Source organism: Ambystoma mexicanum, chromosome 9 (genome assembly GCF_040938575.1).
Source record: "Ambystoma mexicanum isolate Mex_15411 chromosome 9, UKY_AmexF1_1, whole genome shotgun sequence".
NCBI classification, from domain to species: domain Eukaryota; kingdom Metazoa; phylum Chordata; class Amphibia; order Caudata; family Ambystomatidae; genus Ambystoma; species Ambystoma mexicanum.
This window is the reverse complement of record NC_090931.1, coordinates 833,409,164-833,431,989: the sequence shown is the minus strand read 5'-3', so window position 1 is coordinate 833,431,989 and position 22,826 is coordinate 833,409,164. Positions and strand designations below refer to the sequence as shown.

At 44.9% G+C, this 22,826-nt stretch overlaps 1 protein-coding gene across 18 annotated transcripts in view; it reads right to left on the bottom strand.

Annotated features, from left to right (window-relative positions):
- Window positions 1-22,826, bottom strand: part of MAP2 (microtubule associated protein 2) — a 680,541-nt gene that overhangs the window by 112,044 nt on the left and 545,671 nt on the right. For 13 of the 18 annotated variants that reach the window (XM_069615871.1, XM_069615878.1, XM_069615880.1 and 10 more), the window contains one exon: window positions 15,349-15,430. In XM_069615871.1, coding sequence (XP_069471972.1) covers window positions 15,349-15,430 — 82 coding nt within the window. Of the gene's footprint in view, window positions 1-15,348; window positions 15,431-16,439; window positions 16,533-22,826 lie in introns of all 18 variants that reach the window. The other 5 variants (XM_069615866.1, XM_069615867.1, XM_069615868.1 and 2 more) reach the window with 1 other exon arrangement.

Sequence of the window (22,826 nt, the reverse complement as noted above, 5' to 3'; positions counted from 1 at the left end):
GACCTCAAGACGGAGGCCATCGAAGGATATTGAGTTGACCGCATCGACGATGCACAGCGCCCTCTGCCGGCATTGTTTTTCCAAAGCAGCTAACGCCAGAAGGAAGATATCTAAAGATGAGGAATATGTTGGTGGAACATCCAGTCGAAAGAACGTTACATAGGGTAAGTAACTTGTTCATCTGCTGGGGAGGTGACATTTGGTGGGTGTGTTAGAAGATACCAATTGTCCCTTTGGTTACCTTCTCCCTGTGTAAAGGTTTTCAATTACAGACGTCAGTACCATTGTGAAGAGCATGCACCCCTGCTGAAGACATGCGTAGATTGGCCTAGCATATATAGATAGATAATTGGCCTGGCTTTTTTTATTTTTTGTTTTGTAGGCTATGTATTGAAGAGGTGTGACTTATTCTGTGACAGTGGGGCTGCCTGATGGCCTTTGTGCCGCATCCCTCCACCTGTAGGCCAGCTACTGCCTCTACCTTGAGCCTGCCTACAAGCCCTTTAAATCTCAAAAAGCAGCGCTGGTGCAGTGTTTCATCTGTTTTGGTCAGTGGGCTGTGACTCTTTCAATGGGTCAGGAGCTGCCTGATTCTTCTTGGTTGTTAGTGTCTACAGTTTGATCCCATTTATGTCCCCTTAAATTTCAACAAGCCATGCTTCATTTGCGTGACAGTGTGTTGTCGGCAAGTCTGTGACTGTTTAATTCAGATTGGTTGTCATGTGTTGAGGTGGTGCACCCCCTTCAGCTTCAAACTGCTGGATTATAGAGGTTTCCTGACATGAAGAACACCTAGAAAAGCTCATGTGCTTGTTCAGAGCTGATTGAAGTGAACACTTCTGATACCACTGATTTGAAAAATGTGAAACCTTCATGTACTTTGGCTGACATTCCCAATGTGGGGCGCATAATCAAGCAGAAACCCTGAAAAAGTATATGTCTCCTCATTTCAATCTTGGCAAACCAGCACTTTAATCCCCATTTACAAAGAACTTTTTGGGATTTTACCCTTATAATTATAGGTTAATTGCGCTCCTGCCCTCCACCAAAAAAATCTTTGCAAATGTGCTATTGTAGGAGCCATGACCTGTTGGGATCATGCCTTTCCATCTCCACAAATATCTTGGTCCTGGCTTTCACTGTCCCTGATACTATTAGGATCAAGAAACAGCCCCTTCATGCCTTGCCTTTTTGTGGACTACTCTGTATGCTGAATGGTCAAGTCGAGAAATATATATTTCAGGCCAAATTATCATGAAACTTCATAAAAAGAAGTACATATCACAAAATACAACTTGATGAAAAATACGTTCTCATCACATTAAAAAAACAGAAACAAAAAACATCCATAATCTAATTCAATGTGAATCATATGGGATAGTAATCCAAAACGCTATTCCATTGCAGGCCGATTAAACTTTCTAAATTGTATGTATTCTCAGGGTCGCAGGTCAGAATGTCAAACGAAATCCAATAAGGTTTGAGCAGATCATTTCCCACTTGATTGCAGAAGCATATTTAAACTGTATCAGTCATGCACTTATTACAAAACTAGTCATAGGACATATGGCATTTCTCTGATTGGTTAACCTAAAGACAGTTATAGTAGCCTATAGGACATATGGCATTTCTCTGATTGGTTAACCTAAAGACAGTTATAGTAGCCTATAGGACATATGGCATTTCTCTGATTGGTTAACCTAAAGACAGTTATAGTAGCCTTAAGTAGTCCCGCTCATGGAGATCTAAAGATCAGAAGCAACCAAGACATGCTCAGGATTGGGTATGTAAAAGAAATGAGAGGAAGTGACTAACATCCTCCTGTGCTTTCAAACAGGAGAGACAAAGTAATCTTGCCACATTTCCACCGGGAGATAAAAGGTGCTCTGGGAAGAGTAGAAATGCGTAATCCGTGAAACAGATTTTAATATAAAATGGCTTAACTTCGTTAAGATTACTTTCAAAGCCAGTTAAGTATTTTAAAATCAGATCATTTTTGGTTACTTTGCTATTATCTAGCATAGCGATGGTCTCTAGCGTTCTAACAGCTAGAAACCAACCTTTGAAATTGGACTTGACGATTGTTATGGTTTCCTCACTTGTTGTAGATGGATTAATCCAAATGTGTTCCAAGCAATGCTTTTTTTAGCCACAGCTTTAATTGCTCTCATCCAAAACAGAGTGTAGGTACCCTTAAACCTTAAAACCTCAAGCATACCTCTAGGTAGTCGAAAAAAAGCTAACCCCTTACATTTTAATGGCCTGTAGGAATAGGTCAAACCTAAGTAATTTACGAGAGTGAATAGACATACATTTCGTCTTGTACATGTGGATGGTCAACCGTTTTGCTTGACAAATATCATAACATTTATTCTACAATAGCAATAAACCTTTGAGAGTTCTGGAGCTTCCCACAGTTAACGCCATCCAGTTTTGAGATATTTTCCTTAAGTGACAAACCCTTCTGCAATATAGCAATAACAAATAGATAAAAGAGCTGGGGGGCAAGCACACCTCATTTTAGCACAGTTGTTACTATACAGGGGTTGGATTAACATTAAAAGCTATAGGGAAATGACATATTTTTAAGTGATTCCAGTGGACATGTTTTTAGTACAAATAGTGAAGAAACAAAATACATTGCTACTATCAGGGGACTTATGCAGGGCTGTATACTTTGGCCACTGTTATTCATTTTGTAAGTTGCAGATGTTTTTCAGGTGCTAACATAAACTAGAACTCCCGCACCGAAACTAGGACCCACCTGTCTTCAGTGTTTCTGATATGCTGATGACCGGGTCATCTAAGATCAATCATTTATCAGTCTCCAAAGAACAGTTACGTCTATAGGCAAGAACATCAACCAGGTGGACTTAGAAATGAATATATTACAACATCAGGCTATGTGTTTTGTAACTATAAATCCTACTCTGCAGATCAAGTGATATATGGACTGCAGATTGAGTGGTACCTTGATATGGTGTTTATCGATAAACTTCCTGGATTTGAACACATAACTTTAAAGATAAATGCAGCAAAATAACTTTTGCCAGACCTTAGGAAAGTGACTGCTATGAATTATGAGTTTAGTTTAAAACGGAATATCTCATCAAATTTGAAAATTAACTCAACTATACTACTTGGTCAGATATCTGAGCCTGTGATCGCCCCTGCATATTTAAAAAAAGAGGAATGGCAATGTTGGTGGCCCACATTTTAGGTCTATCAAAGTAACTTCAAAGGATGACCTATAGTTAGATGTTGCAAACAGGCAGCAGAAAATGTTAAAACCTCCCCCTTAGGGGCTGGAACCCTGAAATACATTGAGAATGTATACATGTGTGCGGTATAACTTGCTGTAAACCTATGAGGTTACTGGCACATGGAATAAAAAACAGAAGAAAAGGCCTGTCTATGTTTAAACAACACAATAATTGAGACTCTGTAATATAATGATGGATTGTTACTCTAAAAAGCAAATGTAGAATTGTTTTATATTTCAACAATTGGAGTGGTAGAGAGAATATCTTGAAGTTAATTTGGGGGAAAAAGTGAATGAGGGGGATGATATTGAAGTGATGGGCCTCATTCTGAGTGTGTTGGTCCGGTAACAACGGTGCTTGTAAGCCTACCGGCACTGTTGTTACCGGACCGGCACACTATGACTTTGCGGGTGGGTGCCGTCCCCGCACCGGCCCGCAGAGTTTCACGGAAGCACCAGCACCGTCATTAACGGTGCTGGTGCTTCCGTGGTCCCCATTCCCATTGAGTCCTATCAGACTGAAATGGGAATGGGGATTTACATTTACTGGCACCTGACTTCTTGGAATGCCGGGGTCGTAATACCCCGGTGTTACCTGGAAGTCAGGTGCCGGTAAATATTGCAAGTCTGGCGGCAACCCGCTGTTAGCACCGGCAGGGTTACCGCCAGACTTGTAATGAGGCCCAATATTTTGATTTTATTGTGCTCAGGGCTCTTATTGAGCACAGACCTTGGTTCGAGACTTAGAGGAGCACTTTAATTTTCTTTTTTGTATAGTTTTATTTATGATTTTCAAATAGAACAGTTACAGACAAAAGCAAATTTATCAGGGTGGGAAGAGGAAAAGAATATCCCATCAAGTAAAGCTTATGGAAGCATTTGTTGATCCCTCGCACTGTATGCAATTTCTTGTTGAGGGTACCTTTAATTTGAGTTCATTAGCTCATCCCTCCCACAAAATTCCTACTAGATATACTGACATACAGAACCCCTCTTATAACAGCCTCAGTGTCCAGAAATCCGATCCAAGAAACAAGACGCAGACAAAACAGGCAGGAAGTCAACAACAGGACACTAAACACACAGGAGGTCATTTTCTCAAAATTAGTATTTTGGCGGCAGGGAGCCTTGACGTGTCGACATACATGCAGGCGGCTCCCTGCCGCCAAATTCTTGTCATTTGCATGACAGTAGTGCAATAGTGCAGGGCTTACATGCCAGCCATCATTTGCTTTTAATTGTGAGCGCTGCTTGGCATGCTCGCATGGCAGGCGGCGCTCACAATCACAATGAAACCCTGCCCAATATGCTCACAAGGCTGTCAGGGTTTCATTTCTATTGTGAATACTGTTACCATGCACGGATGGTAAGAAGTGTTCACAATTACACAATTAAACACTGGCCGACATATGAAAATATCGGGCAGGGTTTAATTGTAACTGTACATGCTGCCTGCCATGCAAGCATGGCAGACTGCGTGTACAATGGATCCCTATTGGGTCTGCAAGCTTTATGCTTTTTGCATAAAGCAGGCATAAAATACAAATGATTGAAAATGAGCCGTGGTGTGAAGTGAATGGATGGCGTTAAAGCCTTACTCAAGGCCTTTACGCGTTCCATTTACGTTACGGCTCATTGGAACATGAGCTCCTCACTGCCTCATTACGTGTTTGGCCTAGGGAGTATCGTGCAGCTCCTTGTGTTATGGACAAGAGGCTTCCCCTCCAATATGTAGTGTATTCAGGATTGCATATCATGTATAGAGGAGTAGAAGGCAAACTCTGTCCTTGGGATGTAACGTTCTCCATAGGTCCATTAGACCAAAATCTTGCCGCCTGCGCCTGCCCAGTATTGCTCTCGCCACCATGGACAACGGCTTTAGCCCGGGTGTAGACCTAGCCTTTTCGTCATGAAGCAAGGCAATAAAATCCCCTGCAAGTATGACCTGGAGCATTAGAATACGCTAGGCACTTTGACCAAAGGGAGTCATAGAACCCGTGGGTATTCGGGCCATACAGCCAAAGTCCCCAACACAATCACATATCTCCCCTCGGGATCCCACTCAAAGTGTAATAACTTAAACCCCAGGGACCTGGGACGCAACGGGAGTATGAGGAATAGAAGGTATAAAACCGAGCGTCAACCCAGGATTTAGCAAACACTTCATTCATCCATCCCATCAGGTGCGTTTCTTGGAGGAATAGAATCCTGGCACTGTGCTGCTCCCCATAAGACAAACGCTTGCACATTTTTGCATGATTATTCAACCCGTGCATGTTCCAGCTGAGAGTACATTGCTACATCTCTTGCGACTTAGCCATCATTCACTCACAATGCGCATGTCACCCCCAGACCCATTACGGAATGCAAGCCAGACTGCACACTCATCTCGTATCGTATATCGATGTGAACCATTTTAAAGTGAAGACAATCAAAACGAACAACCACCCACCCTCTCTCTCCCACTGCTAACCCCCAACCAGCCGCAAGACCCCAGTTATCCCAGCCTGCCTCCCACCGGCAAGAACCTGCCTCCCCCTCACACGCCCCCACCGCCCACTCCAACGAGGCAATGAAATCTCTCCATCCCGAGATTAAGAACCCCAACCATTCAAAGTGGGTAACCACCTAGAGCCGCCAAGTGAACCGTCCAATACCCCACCCGCTGGAGAGGAGGCTGTGCCCAGATTAACACAACTATAATTCAAACTGGACCGAATCGTTACACGCTTATGCCCATTAAGACCCCCACCCTAGGAACAAAGCTCTTGTATAGAATCCACCCCAGCTTGCCATCAATAGCCAGGAAGACTGTTCTGTACGCTGGCCCAACTGAAAAACAAAGAATCTGAGCTCAACCTGCATCCCAACAGTACCATTGCTTAGGTAACAAGTCCAAAAATTGAGACGCTGCCACTGGGTCCACGAAGAAGTTAGTCTTTTCGGCGTAAATCGCACGCAGCCTGGACGTGTACAGCATTGCGTATTGGAGGCCTCGATCACGAATTTGGCGCTTCATGGCTGCAAACAATATTCAAACCTTATGGACTGCAAGGGTTGAATACGGATAAAAGGAGATACTAGACCCCTGGTAATGTAGCTCTCCCAGCACACAGGCCTTCTGAAGAATGTTATCCCTATCACGATAGGTCAGAAGGCGGGCAATCACCGGGCGGGGGCTTTTGCCCCGGCTTTGGTACCACCGGAGACACCCGCTGCGCACGCTTAACCAGAAACTGACCAGAAACTGCAGAGAGCGGCGGATCAGTCAGGACCTCCTCGATAAAGCTTTCCATGAAGACCTCCATGTTCTTTTGCGGGATCGACTCACATATTCCCACCACCCAGATATTATTGCGGCAGGACCGTGCCTCGAGGTCTTCATTCTTTGGTTGGACTGCCTTCATATTCTTCTGCAAGGTGAGGAGGGTCCTGCCCGCTTCCTTAGAGACATCCTCCAGAATCCCAATACGCTGGTCCGCTTTGGTCATGCTGCCACTTTCCTTCTCGATCCTGTGCTGCATGCGGTCCATTTTAAACACCAGATTATCCAGTTTATTGTTGACCGAGTCAAACCCTGCCTTCATTTGTGTGAGAATGATTTCCATGCCAGCGCCCTAACTTCACCTTCCCCACATTCCAGTGAACCACCCGCAGCCGCCATGTCTCTCTCAACTCTGTCTCTGGTACTTGAACGCTGATCTGCAAGCTTCCCCTTAGGCAGAGGGTTTGACTGGGAGAAAGACAACTTGGCCTGCTTCTTGCCGCCTTTCGCCATCCGCCCGGCCCAGAGCAGGCGAGCTCCAAATCCGGGGGACTCAGTTGTCCCCTCTTGGACAAGCAGGATATTGCAGCACACTTCAAGGTCCAGGCCAGCCTAACAATCCACTGGCTGGGAGCTCAGTCTAAAATGAGGGTCCACTGTTGACAGTTATAGTGGGCAAACAGGGGCCAGGGTCACCCCCTGTCACTCCCCACACCAAACTCTGACGAGCTGCTCCCCAGTAGTGATGCACTCGCCCGTCAAGTCTTCAGGGCAGACAACATATCCGGCCTGGAGGAATTGTAGGCAATACCCTCCACGCAGGTATGTAGCCCTGAGCCCCAAAGCGGGCCCACAGCTGCTGATCTCACACTTGAGGGCACCACAGATCAGCTTGAACTATGCAAGGAGGATTCCCAGCATACACGAACATGGGCCGCCGGGCACCACACTCTGCTCTCACAGCATGCCCCCCCCTTCTGCTGGGCACCGGCAGTCCTCGCTCCACAAGGACGGATGGCAGTCCTCGGTCTCCCTGCTGTGCCCTCTGTGAAGCCTCTTCAGGAAAAACTTCCTGAGCTTGCAAGTAAAGCAACCTGCTTCAGGAGGAGGGACGGTAGCATGGTCCCCACCAACAGCGCGTCCACTACCTGCTACAAGCATCTCCGTCCATAGTTCTTTTATACTTGGACTATCTGCTAGTCCTCCTCTCCAAACTAAATGCCACTGCCCAACTTGTTCTCACTTTTTGAAGACTTTGGAAACAGATCATAATGTACGGCCAATATTTCTAAAACAATTGTTTTACCCATCTCTATGGCATGCCCAGGGGGAATGTTAGATGGCTGGAATGTAAAAGGGGCTAAAAACGAATTCCCGTATCTAGGCATTGATATCATCAGAAACTAGCATTTCATCCTTGCTCACAAAAAAGGGGTATCATTTGGCAAGAATAGCCTTGGACATTGGTAGCTGGAGTAACTTGACTATTTAATTGCGCCGAAAGATAGGTATGGTAAAAATCTTTGTTTTTCAAAGTTCCTATAAAACGCTTGAAAAAACCCACAACTTGTGTCCTTTTGATCCTCCAACACTCTGGCTTTCACTAGACAAATAGACTGTCAACATCAACAGTATATACCTTTATTGGCCACCATGTCCCCCAACTTGCGGCACCCTGCTGCTTCCCACCTTGCAAAGGCCCCCATCTCCTGTCCCGCCCCAAAATGAGGGTTTCAAAATAATGGTGTCCAAGGAGACGTGAAGGTTGTCAGACCCACCAACAGAACCAGGGAATCCCACACCTCACTCACCACCGCTGTGATCATGCTTAAATACATATTCCTAAGTCTGTCCATCCTGGGGCACCAAAGATCTTCATTTAGGGGATTCCCCACAACCGTCGCATCCATCCTCTGCCAAATATTGCTCTGATTTCCCGTAAGCCACTCGCGGACTACCCAAACTTGAGTTGCTAGGTAGTAAAGGCAGAAGTCAGGTACCCCCAATCCTCCACCTGTGAGTGGCCGCCATTAGTGCCTTCATGGAGACCCTCTGTTTTTTATTATTCCAGATAAATGTACTCTTCTGTTTTTGAAAAGCCTTAAAGACTTTCTGCGGGGCCAATATGGGGAGAGCTTGAAAATTATATAGGATCTTAGGGAAGACCACCATCTTCAGGGTTTTAATCCTCCCCAGCCACTATATCGACAGGGGCCCCCAGTGTAACAAAAATTGCCTCACCTTCTCTAACAGAGGAGGGTAGTTGGCCTGATATTGGGCTCCCAGGGACATAGTGATCTGTACCCCCAAATACCAAATGCTATTGCCACCCAGATGTAGGGGCACACCTCCCTCAACTCCCTAAGATGCCCGTCTGGCAGAGCTAGGTTAAGCATGTCTGACTTGTGGCCATTGATTTTCAGGCCTGCAACAGAGCCAAACTCATTGAGCTCTCTAGCAATTGCCGGCAGGGTTATATCCGGCTGTGTGACTGTGAGCAGCATGTCATCCGCAAAGGCGATCACTTTTTGATCCTCCCCTCTAAAGCTAATTCCCTTGATGTCAGGTGCCGATCATAAACGTGCTGCTGGTGGCTCCAAATGGATCGCATAGAGAAGAGGAGAGAGTGGGCCGCCCTGCTTTGTGCCTCGGGAGACCCCTATGCCCTGGGAGAGTGGACCATTGATCACCAGGCAGAGAGTAGGCAAATGATAGTTGGCCCTTACCATCCATAAGAAATTAGCCTCATAGTCCATGGCCTCCGGGATATAGAAAAGGAAGGACCACTCTACGAGGTTGAAGGCCTTTTCCGTGTCTAGGCAATTATTACAGCTGCAGTGTGGGATATATTGACTTTCTATATTAGGAGACATACTCATCACATGTTGTCAAATGTTTGCCAGTGTCTGGTAACTCTTGATTGATCTGGGTCTGTCAATTTAGGAAGTAGCTTTTCCAGGCAAGACGCCAGTATCTTAGTGTATATTTTCACGTCTCTATTAATCAGAGCAATGGGATGATATGACCCACATTGCGTGGTGTCCTTATTAGGTTTAGGAAGCAACATCACCTTTGTCTCCTCCACTTATGGGGCAATGTGCCCAGATTTTCCAAAGGAGTTGAAGAGAGAAAGTAATATTGGAGTAAGCACTTCCTTAAATGCTTTATAGAAGATACCAGGAAAACCATCTGGCCTGGGGCCTTGCTACTTGGCAACGATAAGATTGCGGCCCTCACTTCCTCGGGGGAAATATCCATCTCTAACTCCTCCTTTTACCACATGAGTAATCTTCTGCAGGGGACATCCAGACAGGTACTCTCCCGGGACCTTTTCAGAACGCGAATCTGATGAGTATAAGGCTGAGTAGAATTCTGTGAAGGCATTTATAATGTCCCCACTAGAAGAGCTTTCCCCTTTCTGTCCTGTTTACATTTTTAGAATAGTCCTGGATGCTTCTTTCTTCCTCACCTGTCTCACCAATACCAATGTGCGCTCCTGTTATTCACCTTGATGTAATATGTTTGTTGCAGGTATAACAGGAATGCTCGGCCTTCTTGGTTTGAAACACCTCTAACTGGCCCTTAATCTGCCTATATTCTCTTCTAATCGCATTTCCTGAGTCCTTCTTTACATTTTGGCCATCGCCTACTTGAGTTGAGTTTCAAGCTCTGCCTGTAGGTGGTTTAAATGTGTGTCTCTCTGCGCTTTTTTTGTAATTAATTCCCCCCTCATGGTATCATTAAATGCGTGTCCTGTTAATGCACAAGAATTCCCTAACCTTGCCCCGCAGGTCCTCTCAGATCACCCGGTCCCTGAGGAGGTGTTCTGGGAACTTCCATTTCCATAGCCCCTGCGCACCCCTCTCCCGGTGAACTGTAAGCATGATGGGTGCATGATCTGATAGTGCTGTAGCCCCCAGGTCCACATCCTTCACGTGTCCCAGCAAGGTAATAGACAGCCAAATATAGTCGATCCTTGAGAAGGACCTATGGACATGGGAGTAAAATGTGTATCCCTTGCCTTCTCCATGTGTCTCCCTCTAGCAGTCCATCAGGGCTAACTGTGCCAACGCGCTCTTTCAGCTTCTTAGAAGGGGCCACGATAAATCCTCACGCTCCTATTTTTAAGAGGGTCCCATGCCAAATTGAAGTCCCCCGTGAGAATAATCTTCCCCTTTGCAAACTGCTTGATTTTGATCACAGGAACCCGTCCTACCCTGTGTTTGGTGCTTAGATTGACACCAGAATGTATGTTCCTCCATGCCACCTGATGGTAGCCATGATGTATCTGCCCTTGGTGTCCTCTTCTGTGGCAATGATAAGCAAGCCTGGCAACTCCCGGATGGCTATGAGAACCCCTCCTCTATTCCCCTTGGCATTGGCCTGAAATATATGTGGTTAGCCTCTGATTTTAAGCTTATGTTTAACTATCTTTTGGATATGCGTTTCCTGTAGTGCAACCCAGTCTGGCTTTTCCCTTTCCAGGAATTGCTCCACTTACTTCCTTTTAACAGGTTGTTAAGCACCCTGACGTTAAAAGTGATTAATTTGAATGCCAGCTTGATGTCCGTACCCTGCAGATTTAAGACCCCCGTTTGAACAAGATGTCCACCCCCCCTTACCCTTCGCCATCCCCCACTATACTCTGCGAACAATCCTCAGGTAGGCTCAACCATCCTATTGATATCCCAAGCAACAAGCCATGGGATGTGAGCCTTTGAAATAACCCAGAGGGAAACTGTGCGGGCATACCAAGACCTATGAGAACAAATTCAAGAGGTAGAGTACTCCAGCTCATCCCCTCCTGGTACACCATAACCCCATTACCCCCAGGTGTCATCCTTACTGGGCCCCCGGCCCCTCATCAGCTCCGGGGCGCCTCCTTTTCCAGTCAGTCTGTCGGGCCACATGGAGCCCTTTTCTTCCGACCTTTTGCCTGGACTGATGTCCACTCCCACAGCTTCCTCTTGATGAGTTTCCTCACCGTTTTCTGATCCTGATGCAGGGCCAAATCCTTCATTTTCAAAATCCTCAGTCCGTCCTCACACGTTGTAACCCAATGTTGCCTCCCTTACCCAGAAAACAACAGTCCAGAAGGAATTGTCCATTTATATATCACCTGGGCCTTTGTCAAGGCCCTAACAACTGGGCCCATCAGCCTTCGTTTCACCAACGTGGACTCTGCCAGGTCTTGGTATAGCTGAATCTCCGACGCATTGATCTTTATCTTTATCGGGCTGTTCCTCTGAGCTGCCAGTAGTATCTGCTCCTTCTGACCAAACTGCTGCAATGCCACCACCACATCCCGTGGCCTGGCCCCCGGTTCCCCTCTCTTGGGCCCCACTCAGTACACTCGGTCAGCTGTAGATTTGACCAGTTCTCCATTTCCAGTCGGTCTGCAAAGACCTGCTGTGTTTTCTCACTCAGGTTCTTATCTGCCACTCCCTCCGAGAGGCCTTTTATTCTTATATTGGATCTTCTTGAGTGACTTTCGCGGTGCTCGCTCTGTATTTCCAAATTCTGCATGACCCTTGCAAACTGTTCCACCAAGACATCCATCTTCCGAGGGTCCTCAGCTAGGTCTTGCAGAGCAATTTCGGCTGCATCGGTCCATTCCCCCATCTGGGAAAGTTCTGCCTGAATAATGTTTATTTGCGATTGAAGCGTTTCAGTGATTTTGTCGCTGAATTATTGGAAGCACTGCCTAAAGACCTCCTTAGTTACCCCCCGTTACGCTGGAGGGGGTTTCAGACCCTCAGGGTCACTTTCTCTCAGAGACACTTGACCGTTGGCTGTGCTCCCCCTCTCGCTTCTTCCCCCATAGCTTCTGTAGATTACCTTCTTGGGTCTTTCTCGAGGTTTTGGGAGTGGGCATCACATCTTTGATCTTGGTCCTTGACATTGGGGTACACCAAGGGGAGGGAGTGCCAGCATCGTCTCTTCACTGTTGCTTCCTTGGGGCAACTTTGCCTGCCTCCTCTTTCAGAGCTTACCCTTTTTGTTAAATATTTGTATTTTCGGGGACCACCCTTCACCCGGGGTGGCACCCTATCTGGCTTCTGTAGGCTCTCCAGCTGAATCTTCAGCGATTGTGGACTCCCTCTCTGCTCCATCATAGCCTTGCAGGCCCCTTGCCACCTGCCCTTTGGGTTCTATGAGCACTGTGCAGTTCTTCCTTGCCAGGCCGCTGTCCCATCCTTGCGGCTCCTACTTCCGTATCCAGGTCCCCTCCCCATCTTCACGAGGTATGCACAGGGCTGCAGGCTTCCAGATGGTTTGCGCCGTTATGTGGGGCCAGCACTATCACCTCCTCGCCTAAGTGTTCTACTGTCTCCCTCCTGCGGGCCTCCGTCAGTATGTTGCTCCTGACCCATGCAGCTTGATGTGCTTGCCGTCAGACCCCGGGCCTCTCCATCTCACCACGGCCCCTCCTGGTCATGCAGCCGCCTCTGATCTCCAGGGCCCAGTTCCCATAAGCATTAACTGTAGGATGTGAGGGGTGGCCCAATGCCAGCTCTGCACCTGCTTTCTCCCACGGGATTCAGCGCTGTCTCACCTCCAATGCAGTACATGCAGCGGGACAAGGCACCCGGGCTCCAGCCGACCACTGGGTGCCTGCAGGGGCTCGTCCCTGGTTTCTCTTGATCGCCGCTGCCTGTGATGAGACTCTACCATGGGGGGCGAGGAGGGAGTAGCCCGCTCGCTTCGCAGCTGATTATTTTTCCCATGAAGACCGGGGAGGTCTGCCTATGCAAATCTTCGTCCTGACAAGCTCCCTGCCCGGGGTTGCGTAAACCGCGAGGACGGTCTGCCTGGTTCCTCGGCCCAGCAGCGGGACACCGCGGCTCCCGCCGGGCAACACCTGTGCAGCAGTGACATCCACCTTGATGATCCCACGACCTTGGGATCGGGGTGAGACTCCACGCCCAGTCTCTTCCACCTCCGCTGGTAGCTCTGGGCACCCTTTTGGCCTGGGCGGCATGGTGGATTCCACCACTGCCTTCCCCTCTGGGGCCAAATGACGCCAGCAGCGATCAGGGCTGAGGGATGATTCTGATGCACCCGCTACCGGCTGATACACTGCTGCAACTCGCCAACGGACACTCTACGCTCTAGTTTTCTGCCAGGGGGTGCTTAGTTGCAATTTGTACTAATTGTTTGGCGCCGAGAGGTACAAGCACACTGATTACAGTGCTTCCAGTCAGGCGGCCATCTTGAATCCCCTATTTCTTTCATTAATTTCTATAGCCTGGTGTGCCTAGGTTTTATTTAAAACAGTTCACCTAGTTTCTGTAGCAGATGTTTGTAAACTACACGATGCTGAGATGCCTTCTGAGATAAATACATGGTCCACATTTGTTAATATACAATCTGCTCCTGTGTCTTTCTAAAACCTGGATTCATCTTCAAACCTCTTGGGCTGTCTATGAGGAATCATAAAGCCAAAGGTGAACACAGTTTTCTCGGGAGCGCGCTCGCAATGTGCAGATTGGCAAGCATGCATCGACACTCAGGATACTGGTCCCTTTAACTCTGCTTAGCTAGATGGTGGATGTTCTGTGGTGGGGGTTATGTTGTAACAGAGAGGGGTGACAATGAAAGGGGAAACAGACAGTGAGGACCCTGGGGCCGATAGTAAGAGTGTGAGAAAGGCTGAAAAGCAGGCTATGTGAGTGTATTGGAAGCAGGAGAGAAAGGAGCAGATTAATGGAGAGCTGTTCTGTTGTATAGCAACTCACGGGGAAGCATTATCTTGAGGGTTATTAAAAGGCCACTATTCCATGGCATTGTGACTTGTGGCTATGCATTTGATAGCAGCATCATTGTGAACAGTAACTGGAAGCATTTGTTGGCACTGCAACTGAGTGACAAGCATCCTCTAACACTGACTGACGGCTAGGCAATCTCTGCCAGTGAACTGATGGTAAAGCATACCGAGGCACAGTAACTTATGTAGAGGCATTCTGTGGCCTGGTACCGGATCAACAAGCATTGCATACACACCAACTGATGAAAGAGCATTCTGCGGCAGGGTAACTGATGGACAAACATTCTGTTCTGTGACACCGTAAATAATGGACACACATTCCATGGCAGAGTATCTGCTGAACGTACATTGTATAACAGTAACTAATGTGCACGCACGCCTTCTTCTGTACACAGTAACTGACTGCCAGGCATTTGCTGGCATAGTAAAGCATGAATAGTAATTCTTGCCATCAGGTATTGTACCAGTGAAGTGCTATTCATCAGTTACTTTGCTACAGAATGCTTGTGTATTAGACACTGTGCTATAGACTACTTTGCCATCAGTTACTGTGTAAATAATTCTTGTCCATCGGTTACCCCATAATGTATGTCCATAGGTCACTTTGCCATAGAATACGTGCCCATCAGTTACTGTGCCAGGGAATGCTTGCACATTAGTTACTGTGTTGCCGAATTAATAAAGTTACCTTTCTCCTGACGCTTGCCCGTCAATTACTGTGCCACAGATTTCCAGGACTGATGGATATGCATTCTCTATCACAATAAATTATGAGAAAGCATTTAGTGACAAGAGTATCTAGTGGTCATGCATTCCGTGAAAAGGTAATGGACGGACAACTATTCACTGCAGCAACCGATGGACAAACATTCTGTCACGCAATTACTGATCTACAAGATTTATATGTGAGGCATGAGATTGACTTTTCGAGCCTTGCCAGTTTTCAGGTAATCAGATTTTCTGACAGGCCAATCGTCAGTGACTAATTGTATGGTTTAGTGTAAAATGTAAAATAATCACTCCAATGTATGTAAATGACATGCATATTTTTACCTGGCCTGTGGCGGATGTTCTTCAAAGAGCCACACTTGGAGGTTATATGGCTGAGGTCGATCTTCTTGGTAACAATATGTATCTGTTAAAGCACAAACAATTGACAGAGTCAATGCATAGAAGGGATTATTATAGGCGCCACTACCACAGAACAGATAAGGTAGAAAATAGGAGAATATTAGTAAAACAAGAAAGCACCAAGAGGAAAGGGAGTGATTACACCAGGGAAAGGGACACAGGTTTCCACATTCAATAGAGAATGTCAACAAAAACGTGAATATAATGTTCTATTAAATCCATGCACAAATGGCCTACAATGTGTAGACACAGTATAGGGCTAATGTAGCTTAGCCTTTTTAGATTGTTAAGTGAGGCAGAGTGCATACATAGTTCAATAGATCATCCATGCAATGTGTTTCTTTGCTTGATTCTTACAAATGACATGTATTAAGCTTCCATAGATTCTTTTTTCTAGCTGCTGCTGTAATATGTCACTGAATTCAATGTCTGGCAATATTCTCTATTTATGTTTTGAAATTGTAAATTCGTGTTTAGTCTGTGTTCCTGTGATGTTAACATGCCAGTCCATAGAAAACGAAATAGAGGTTGGCCTTAAAGGACATGCATGCGTTGTTTTAACAAGAAGCTGAGGAGGGGTCTATATGGATAGTAATACCATAAACTGCACAAAATGCAGGAGATTTTGTTCTGTTGGTGGGTGCTCAGATCTGTGAATGAAAGCCTTGAGACTTGTATGACCAAGTTATGCCTCTGTGTTGTTTTTTTTTTTTACCAAAGTGGCAAGTTAAACATTGCTTTTGCATGGACAGAAATGCCATCAAAGAGCAATATGCGCCAACCATTAAGTATTATAAATCAAAGACCCACCCCATCAACAACATAGAGAGAACAAGAAACAGAATTAAGACCAGGAAGAGTGACCAAAGAAAGTCAGCGTGGAGAGTGCACCATCTTTAAGAAGTGAGGACTTTAGCATAGGCAAGGCACACAGTAAGGGCTGTTTGTGAAGGCTGAGGGAGAAGGATAGAGGTTAACAGTTAGTAAACGCGTTTGCCTGCTCCTCTACTTACATTTCCTCCCCCTGCACAATGTGTGAGGTTATCCTTGGAGCCGCATCGGGATTGAACATCTCTAAAATCGACCTTCTCTCTTAAAATCTGAACCTAAAAAGAATTGGAAGCATCTTAAGCATCTTTTCTTACGTCCAGAAGGGCCATTCCCGCAATGGGTTTGTCCTCTGTTGTTCACACTAAGTACACTGCAATGAGGTAAGTGATGCATTTGGGGAACACCTAACAGAAATTGCCTTTGTATGTTCAAGAGTTGGACTGGTCTACTAGGTAATCAGGTGGTACCGGTAGGCAGGCAGAGCTAAAGGGTCAGTATGACTGGGGAAGAGTGCCTAATATGCTAGTGGACTTTATGAGGTTCTATAACCAGTCTGGGACAAGGGCATTTGTCACTAGTTTCGACTTTCTCAGTATTTTGGCAATTGTTCTTATTTTTGTACCCTGGTATTACACATAATCTTGTGTCTCTCAACAGATCTCCTATCCCATGAATCACCGGTGACCAGACTGTGAGAACAAAGGCCAGGAAGGAACAGTAAGCCTTAGAGGTGACGTCTGTCTCTGTATCTGTAGCACATTCAAGTGCAATGCACAAAGGCTGATTTCAAGCTCCCTTTCTGCTGTATTTGGGAAGGGATGCTAATGTATGGACTACTACAGCTTCACACGGATAGAAGATGAAGCATAGTGTTGCATAGTTTGACAACCAGTTCACCACCAACCTTACACAACAGTAAGATTTAAGAAATTGGCTATTTTTCCTTTAAGACCAGTGCAATGGCTGTATTGTTGTCTCTGCTGGGGAAGCAGTTTTGAATAAAGAAAATAAACAAACAAAAATATGATGGCAAGCAGAACCAAAACACTGAGTCTAATTATATGCTTGGTGGTAAATTGGTGATAAATCTGGTTTGCTGCCAAACCTTTTATCATTAGTGCCATTCGGTCGCAAGCCATTACCAAAGGATTATGAGTGGTGGTAGAGTGATGTAAATCCCAATTTTTGGAGTCCACAGGACTCGATTGGGATTTCTGGCAAATTTACTGTGAATAGTAATACCGCACGGTGGAAATGCCAAGTTTTGGGCCTTACAGTGGAGGGTCAAACTTCAAATTCAGTGGTGTTGTAAAAGTGGTGCTCACTCCGTTACTGCCAAAAAATTGGCAGTAACTGAACTACTGCCAAATAATTGGTAGTAAGTGAACTATTGCCACTTTTGTTTACTGCAGCCACAAACTTGTAATGAGGCCTAGATATAGAAAACACTCCTAAAATGGCATTAACTAAGATATCTGGGGTACAAAAATACAGTTTGCAGAGGAGGCATGACATAGTTAATAAATCCATGAGCCACTAGATGAAAGGATTAAGGAAAGAAAATACACTCTTCATTATAAGTTTGGTGGTAACTTGTTTACCGTTACCGCCTCTTGGACATATATAATCTCCTAGATAGCCATATTCTCTCACTTCTGTTTCTCACACAAACCTGCCTTCAATGGTTTTGGTACCAATGGAGATTTTGCATTACCAAATACTACAGATGTACACGTTTTTATAGAAAAGCAGGGAGATGTGTTATAGATACTATATCACCCCTACTCAAATCCATAAAGCCAACCCTGAAATTCCCGACACATGCTGGCGCGGCTGCCCGGTCCCCGGATCTCTATTCCACCTAGTGTCGGCCTGCCCAAAGGCAGAGCTATATTGGAGGGAAGTGCTGAAGCACATCAAAGAAATATCCGGGCTCTCCATCCCTTGGGACCCAGGAATAGTCCTGCTAGGCGAAACCGGAGAAGGCGCATTCCCGATCTCAGGCCAAATCCCTCACCTATGCAATCACCTACTACTAGCCGCGAAAATTGCAATGGCCCGACTATGGAAAGACAAAAATGGCCCCTTGATCGCCCTATGGTGGGCCAAATGTTGGGACATAGCAGTTGCGGAAAAAATCACAGCAATACGTTGAGACTCCCTAAATAGAACTCTGAATATATGGGACCCATTCTTGGATTATGCAGCCAAATACCCAGCCCTCATCAGGAGACCCCCACTCACAAGATGGCTCCAATGTAGCCCACTCTACTGAGCCCCGAATGACCCCAAACATGCCGGAATCAAGTCGGACAACCATCCGGGACCAAGATGACCCAACTGCTACAGCCAGGAGCCCGCCGTCGCTCGCACCCCCAGTCTATAAAGGCATCTAAAGACTTCAATTGATGTTATATCTGACAATTATTGCATTGTTGTACTGAATATACTATTTTGCAAAAATCAATAAAATGTTGTTATGAAAAAAAAGAAAAGCACTCGTCTGTTCCCCCCTCAGTGAATGACGAGGCCTTCCCTGTTGCCTGTGAACGATCACACATGTAATCCCTTTACCTGAGGATTCACTATAGACCCCAGAGCTACTTTGTGTCTCTTCCGAACTTTATAGCTGATTTCCTTGTCCCACAGGCTCTCTTGCATAACCACTTCTTAGTTTATTTGAATTTTTAAAAAACATTTTTTATATTGTGTGATTTAGTTTACATTAAACCTTTGACACATTACATTACCATAACACATATGATGTACAATAGACACAATTACATTCCACCTTTCCCATCATGATTTAATAAAATGATTAATAAAACTTTGTAACTAACCTTGATATATTTCTAAAAATTTTCTAAAATAAGACCCTTTAGGTTTCCTTATTAAACTCAGAATTCATAAGCACCTCTTTCATCCAAACGTGCTTTCATTGGTATTGGTGCTTAATTTACATTTAATGATGTATATCATAAAGTAATGCATACATTTTGTAACATTCATATGTCCTTAACTGAACCGTGGGTCTCATCATAACATCACATCTTGAAGACAGTAAAATGCATCTTGTTGCGTGTAAAGTACACTGTGCTAGGACACATCCCATTATCAGTTCATCCTGTGCCAGCCAGTGCCGTGTTTTAAGCTCAATGAGCTCAAAATGCAAGCCTGCAGCTTCCTTCAATGTCTGTCTTTGGGAATTCCTATGTCTTTTAATTTCTCCTCAATTTTAAACTAGAGTTGTATAACTGCTAGTGTCAGTAAGGTATTAGTAGGCCCCAGACACAGATTTCCCAAATGCCACCTCATAACGCCCCTCTAGCATACAACAAGAGGTCAGGTTGTGTAGGTTACTTTCCATTTCTTCTCTGGATTGACATAATTTACAGTATCTATTTTCCACTTTCAAACCATACCACGCCTGCACACTGCTAGTGTCGGGAGTGCAATGTACCTTCTCTGCATCTTAGAAAACATAGTGTAACTGGGCAATTTACCAACATGTGCATGAGACGCCACCCAATCGTATGCTTTGGCTTTAGCCACAAACTCCTTTTTAACCAGAAGTAGTGTCTGTCCCATTGTGGGGCCCATCCCATTTCTTGGAACTAACACTCCATTTCACGAAAGGAAGCACCAGAACCTCTGTCCTCTTTTTGCAAAACCTTCCCTATCAGTGCTAATAGGGAACATACCGGAGGAGCTCTTGCCTTTAAGTATATCAGCCCTCTATTAATTAGTACACTAGTGTGCAGAGCTGTCAGTCCTAATTCCAGTATCAGGGCTTTCATCATTGTACTTCGTGACAACCCCATGGCTCCCTGCCATAAGGTGCCCTCTAATCTCTGTAACCATCCCGAATGATTTCCCAAACTGGTTTCCAAACCATACATCACCAAAGCCATGAAGCTCTGCTTGTATGCTAACACGATCCCCTTTAGACTAAAGGCAGCTGTTTTTGTAGCAAATGTTGTTATAGACATCATGAATGCATGCGCCGCCTTTACTTTGGACTCCATTAGTTCCTCATGATCTTCCCTGGCCGAAATAACTTGCCCCAGGAATGTGTGTCAGTCCACTTTTTTTTTTATAACCCATTGGGGTTCTAATGGTGCTCTTGTTGCACTTATTCCTGCCTACACACACACACATTTAGTTTTACTGAAATGTATTTATAGGTTATTTGCATCGTCATACTCGCATAATCTCTGGGCACTACACTTGATGCCTACATATGTGCAATACAAAATGACAACATCATCTGCATAGGCCATACATATGACATGTCTATCACTTAGTAAGTGAAAAAGGTGTTTTCTGCACTCATCTATTACTGCGCCACAGGAAGTTCGGTATCAACCAACACCAATTTCTCTTAGTTCATCATATATTTATTTATTTGATCGCTCATAAGGATGACACGTGTTTCGGCACCCTACATGTGCCTTTTTCAAATCTGGACATAGATTGTTTAATTAACTATCGTCGGAGTACAAATAGCTCACTGATGTCGTGTTGTCAGAAAGAGTCCCATCAGACTCACAAGCGCTACACGCAGTCAAAATTCTGGTTTATGCTTCAAGCGTCGGGTTCTACTGTGAGAGGCAGAACTCCCTGTGCGCAGTAATAGATGAGTGCAGAAACCACCTTTTTCACTTACTACAAACGGAGTAGGGGAACTCTGTGTCTTCGTTCTCTGCACGCATCAGTGCAACACTGTAATACTATCATGGTCTAAGAGTGACTGTAAAAAAGTTCCCCAAGTTATAATGTCTATCACTTATCCTAGGGGGGAAACAATTCACCTTACCTAGTTCTATCGGTAGGTCTGCCAGAAACAGGTTGAAGAGCATGGGAGCAAGTACACTCCCTTGCTTAAGTCCCTTTCCAGTTCCTATGTTTCCATATCACTCAACTTGAGTTGTACACTAGTGTCCATATGCAGGTGTGCTATAATTTTAAATAAGCCCTCTGGAATGGTAATTCTCTGCATTTTGTTACATAACTTTTTACAATTCACAGTGTCGAAAGCGGAGGAAAAATCGACATACATGATTTACAGCTGAGGGTTTTTCTTCACTCTGGCCTCATTTAATAACAAGTTAAGGGTCAGCACATTGTGTGCAGTAACCAAGCTTGCTCTAAAGTCAGTCTGGTAATCACTTAATAGATGTCTGCCCAGGACCCCTTCTTTAAGCTTTGCAAAGAGAAGGTAAGCAAAAATTGTTCCTGGTATATCTGTACATGCCAAAATCTATAGTTCTTGCGGTAAGTATGAGATCCTTTATTAGAGATGGGAACTAAGATTGCTTTTTTCCAGCACCCCTGCATTTTATTATGCACCATGAGGGGTTAACCTTCATTAGCAAATCCACCCAAAAATCTGCATTCTCTTTTAATACCACGTTAGCTAGGCCAACCAGGCCTGGGCGTGTGATGATTTTAATTTTGTCAATGCTATCTCGATCAATTTCTAGAGCATAGTATTTCGAAGTTAGGGAGAATGCTCTTTCAGCTTCATCCTCTACATATATCCTCTCAAGATACTTTTGCCATTCAACTACCCCTATAGAGTTAACAATATGTTCTGTATTGACTCCTCTCCTTTTATTAAGCAGTCACCAGAACGTTTGAATGCTCCCCTCCTCCCCCTCAATATGTGGTACATATGTTGCATTGTGCCTTATTCGATGCAAATCCATGGCTTTGGCCCAATTATAATACCTATTTTTAATTCATCTTATCTCTAGGCATTGATCAGCTTCAGAAAGACCACTTATCTTCTAATCTTCTGATGTTTTGTTTCATGACCCTCTTTGTATCTCTTATCTTAGAATCAAACACCCACATTCTCTATCACAGGCCTATAGTTGTTTTGTGCGAACTGGCAAAAAAGTGGCAGTCAAGGATGTAATGCATTTCTATTATGAAATCAGGTGAACTATCACTCGGTAGATTATTATCTCCTTTATGTAGACTTCCCAGATATTGGCATACCGCTTTTAAATTCTGCATTGACCACCCTTACCTATTTGCCCCATTACTAACCATAACAGCCTCTACCTGATGATTAATGCTAGGGAACTGTTTGAAATCAAGTTCAAGCATAACCATAGCACGGTCGCTATAACCCCAATGTTAATCACCACACCATAACATTTGCTAAGCTGTTTACAAAAACATAATCTATAGTAGCTCTTTTAACACCTGACTTTCAACTTCAGCTGTTATTGCCAGGCTGATGATTCTGTGTCCTTCCATTCAACATTGTCAAATTACGGCCTTCAAAGAAGGCCGTAATTACCCATCTTGTTTGCAGTTGTGTGTATCATTTCACTATTCGGGAATACATACTCTGCGTGTATGTCCCGGGGGTTGTCAACACGATGGGCATAAAAAACTTGCCCACAATAACCATGTCCACCCCCTTCTCATACTAGTTGTTTAAGAGAACCTCATATAACTCCAGCACAATTCTCCCCGTCTCACTTCCACCAGGTGGTTCATAGGCATTCACCAGCAGCAGTTGCCTTTAAGATTTTCCTTAGGTTGCTGAATAGTAA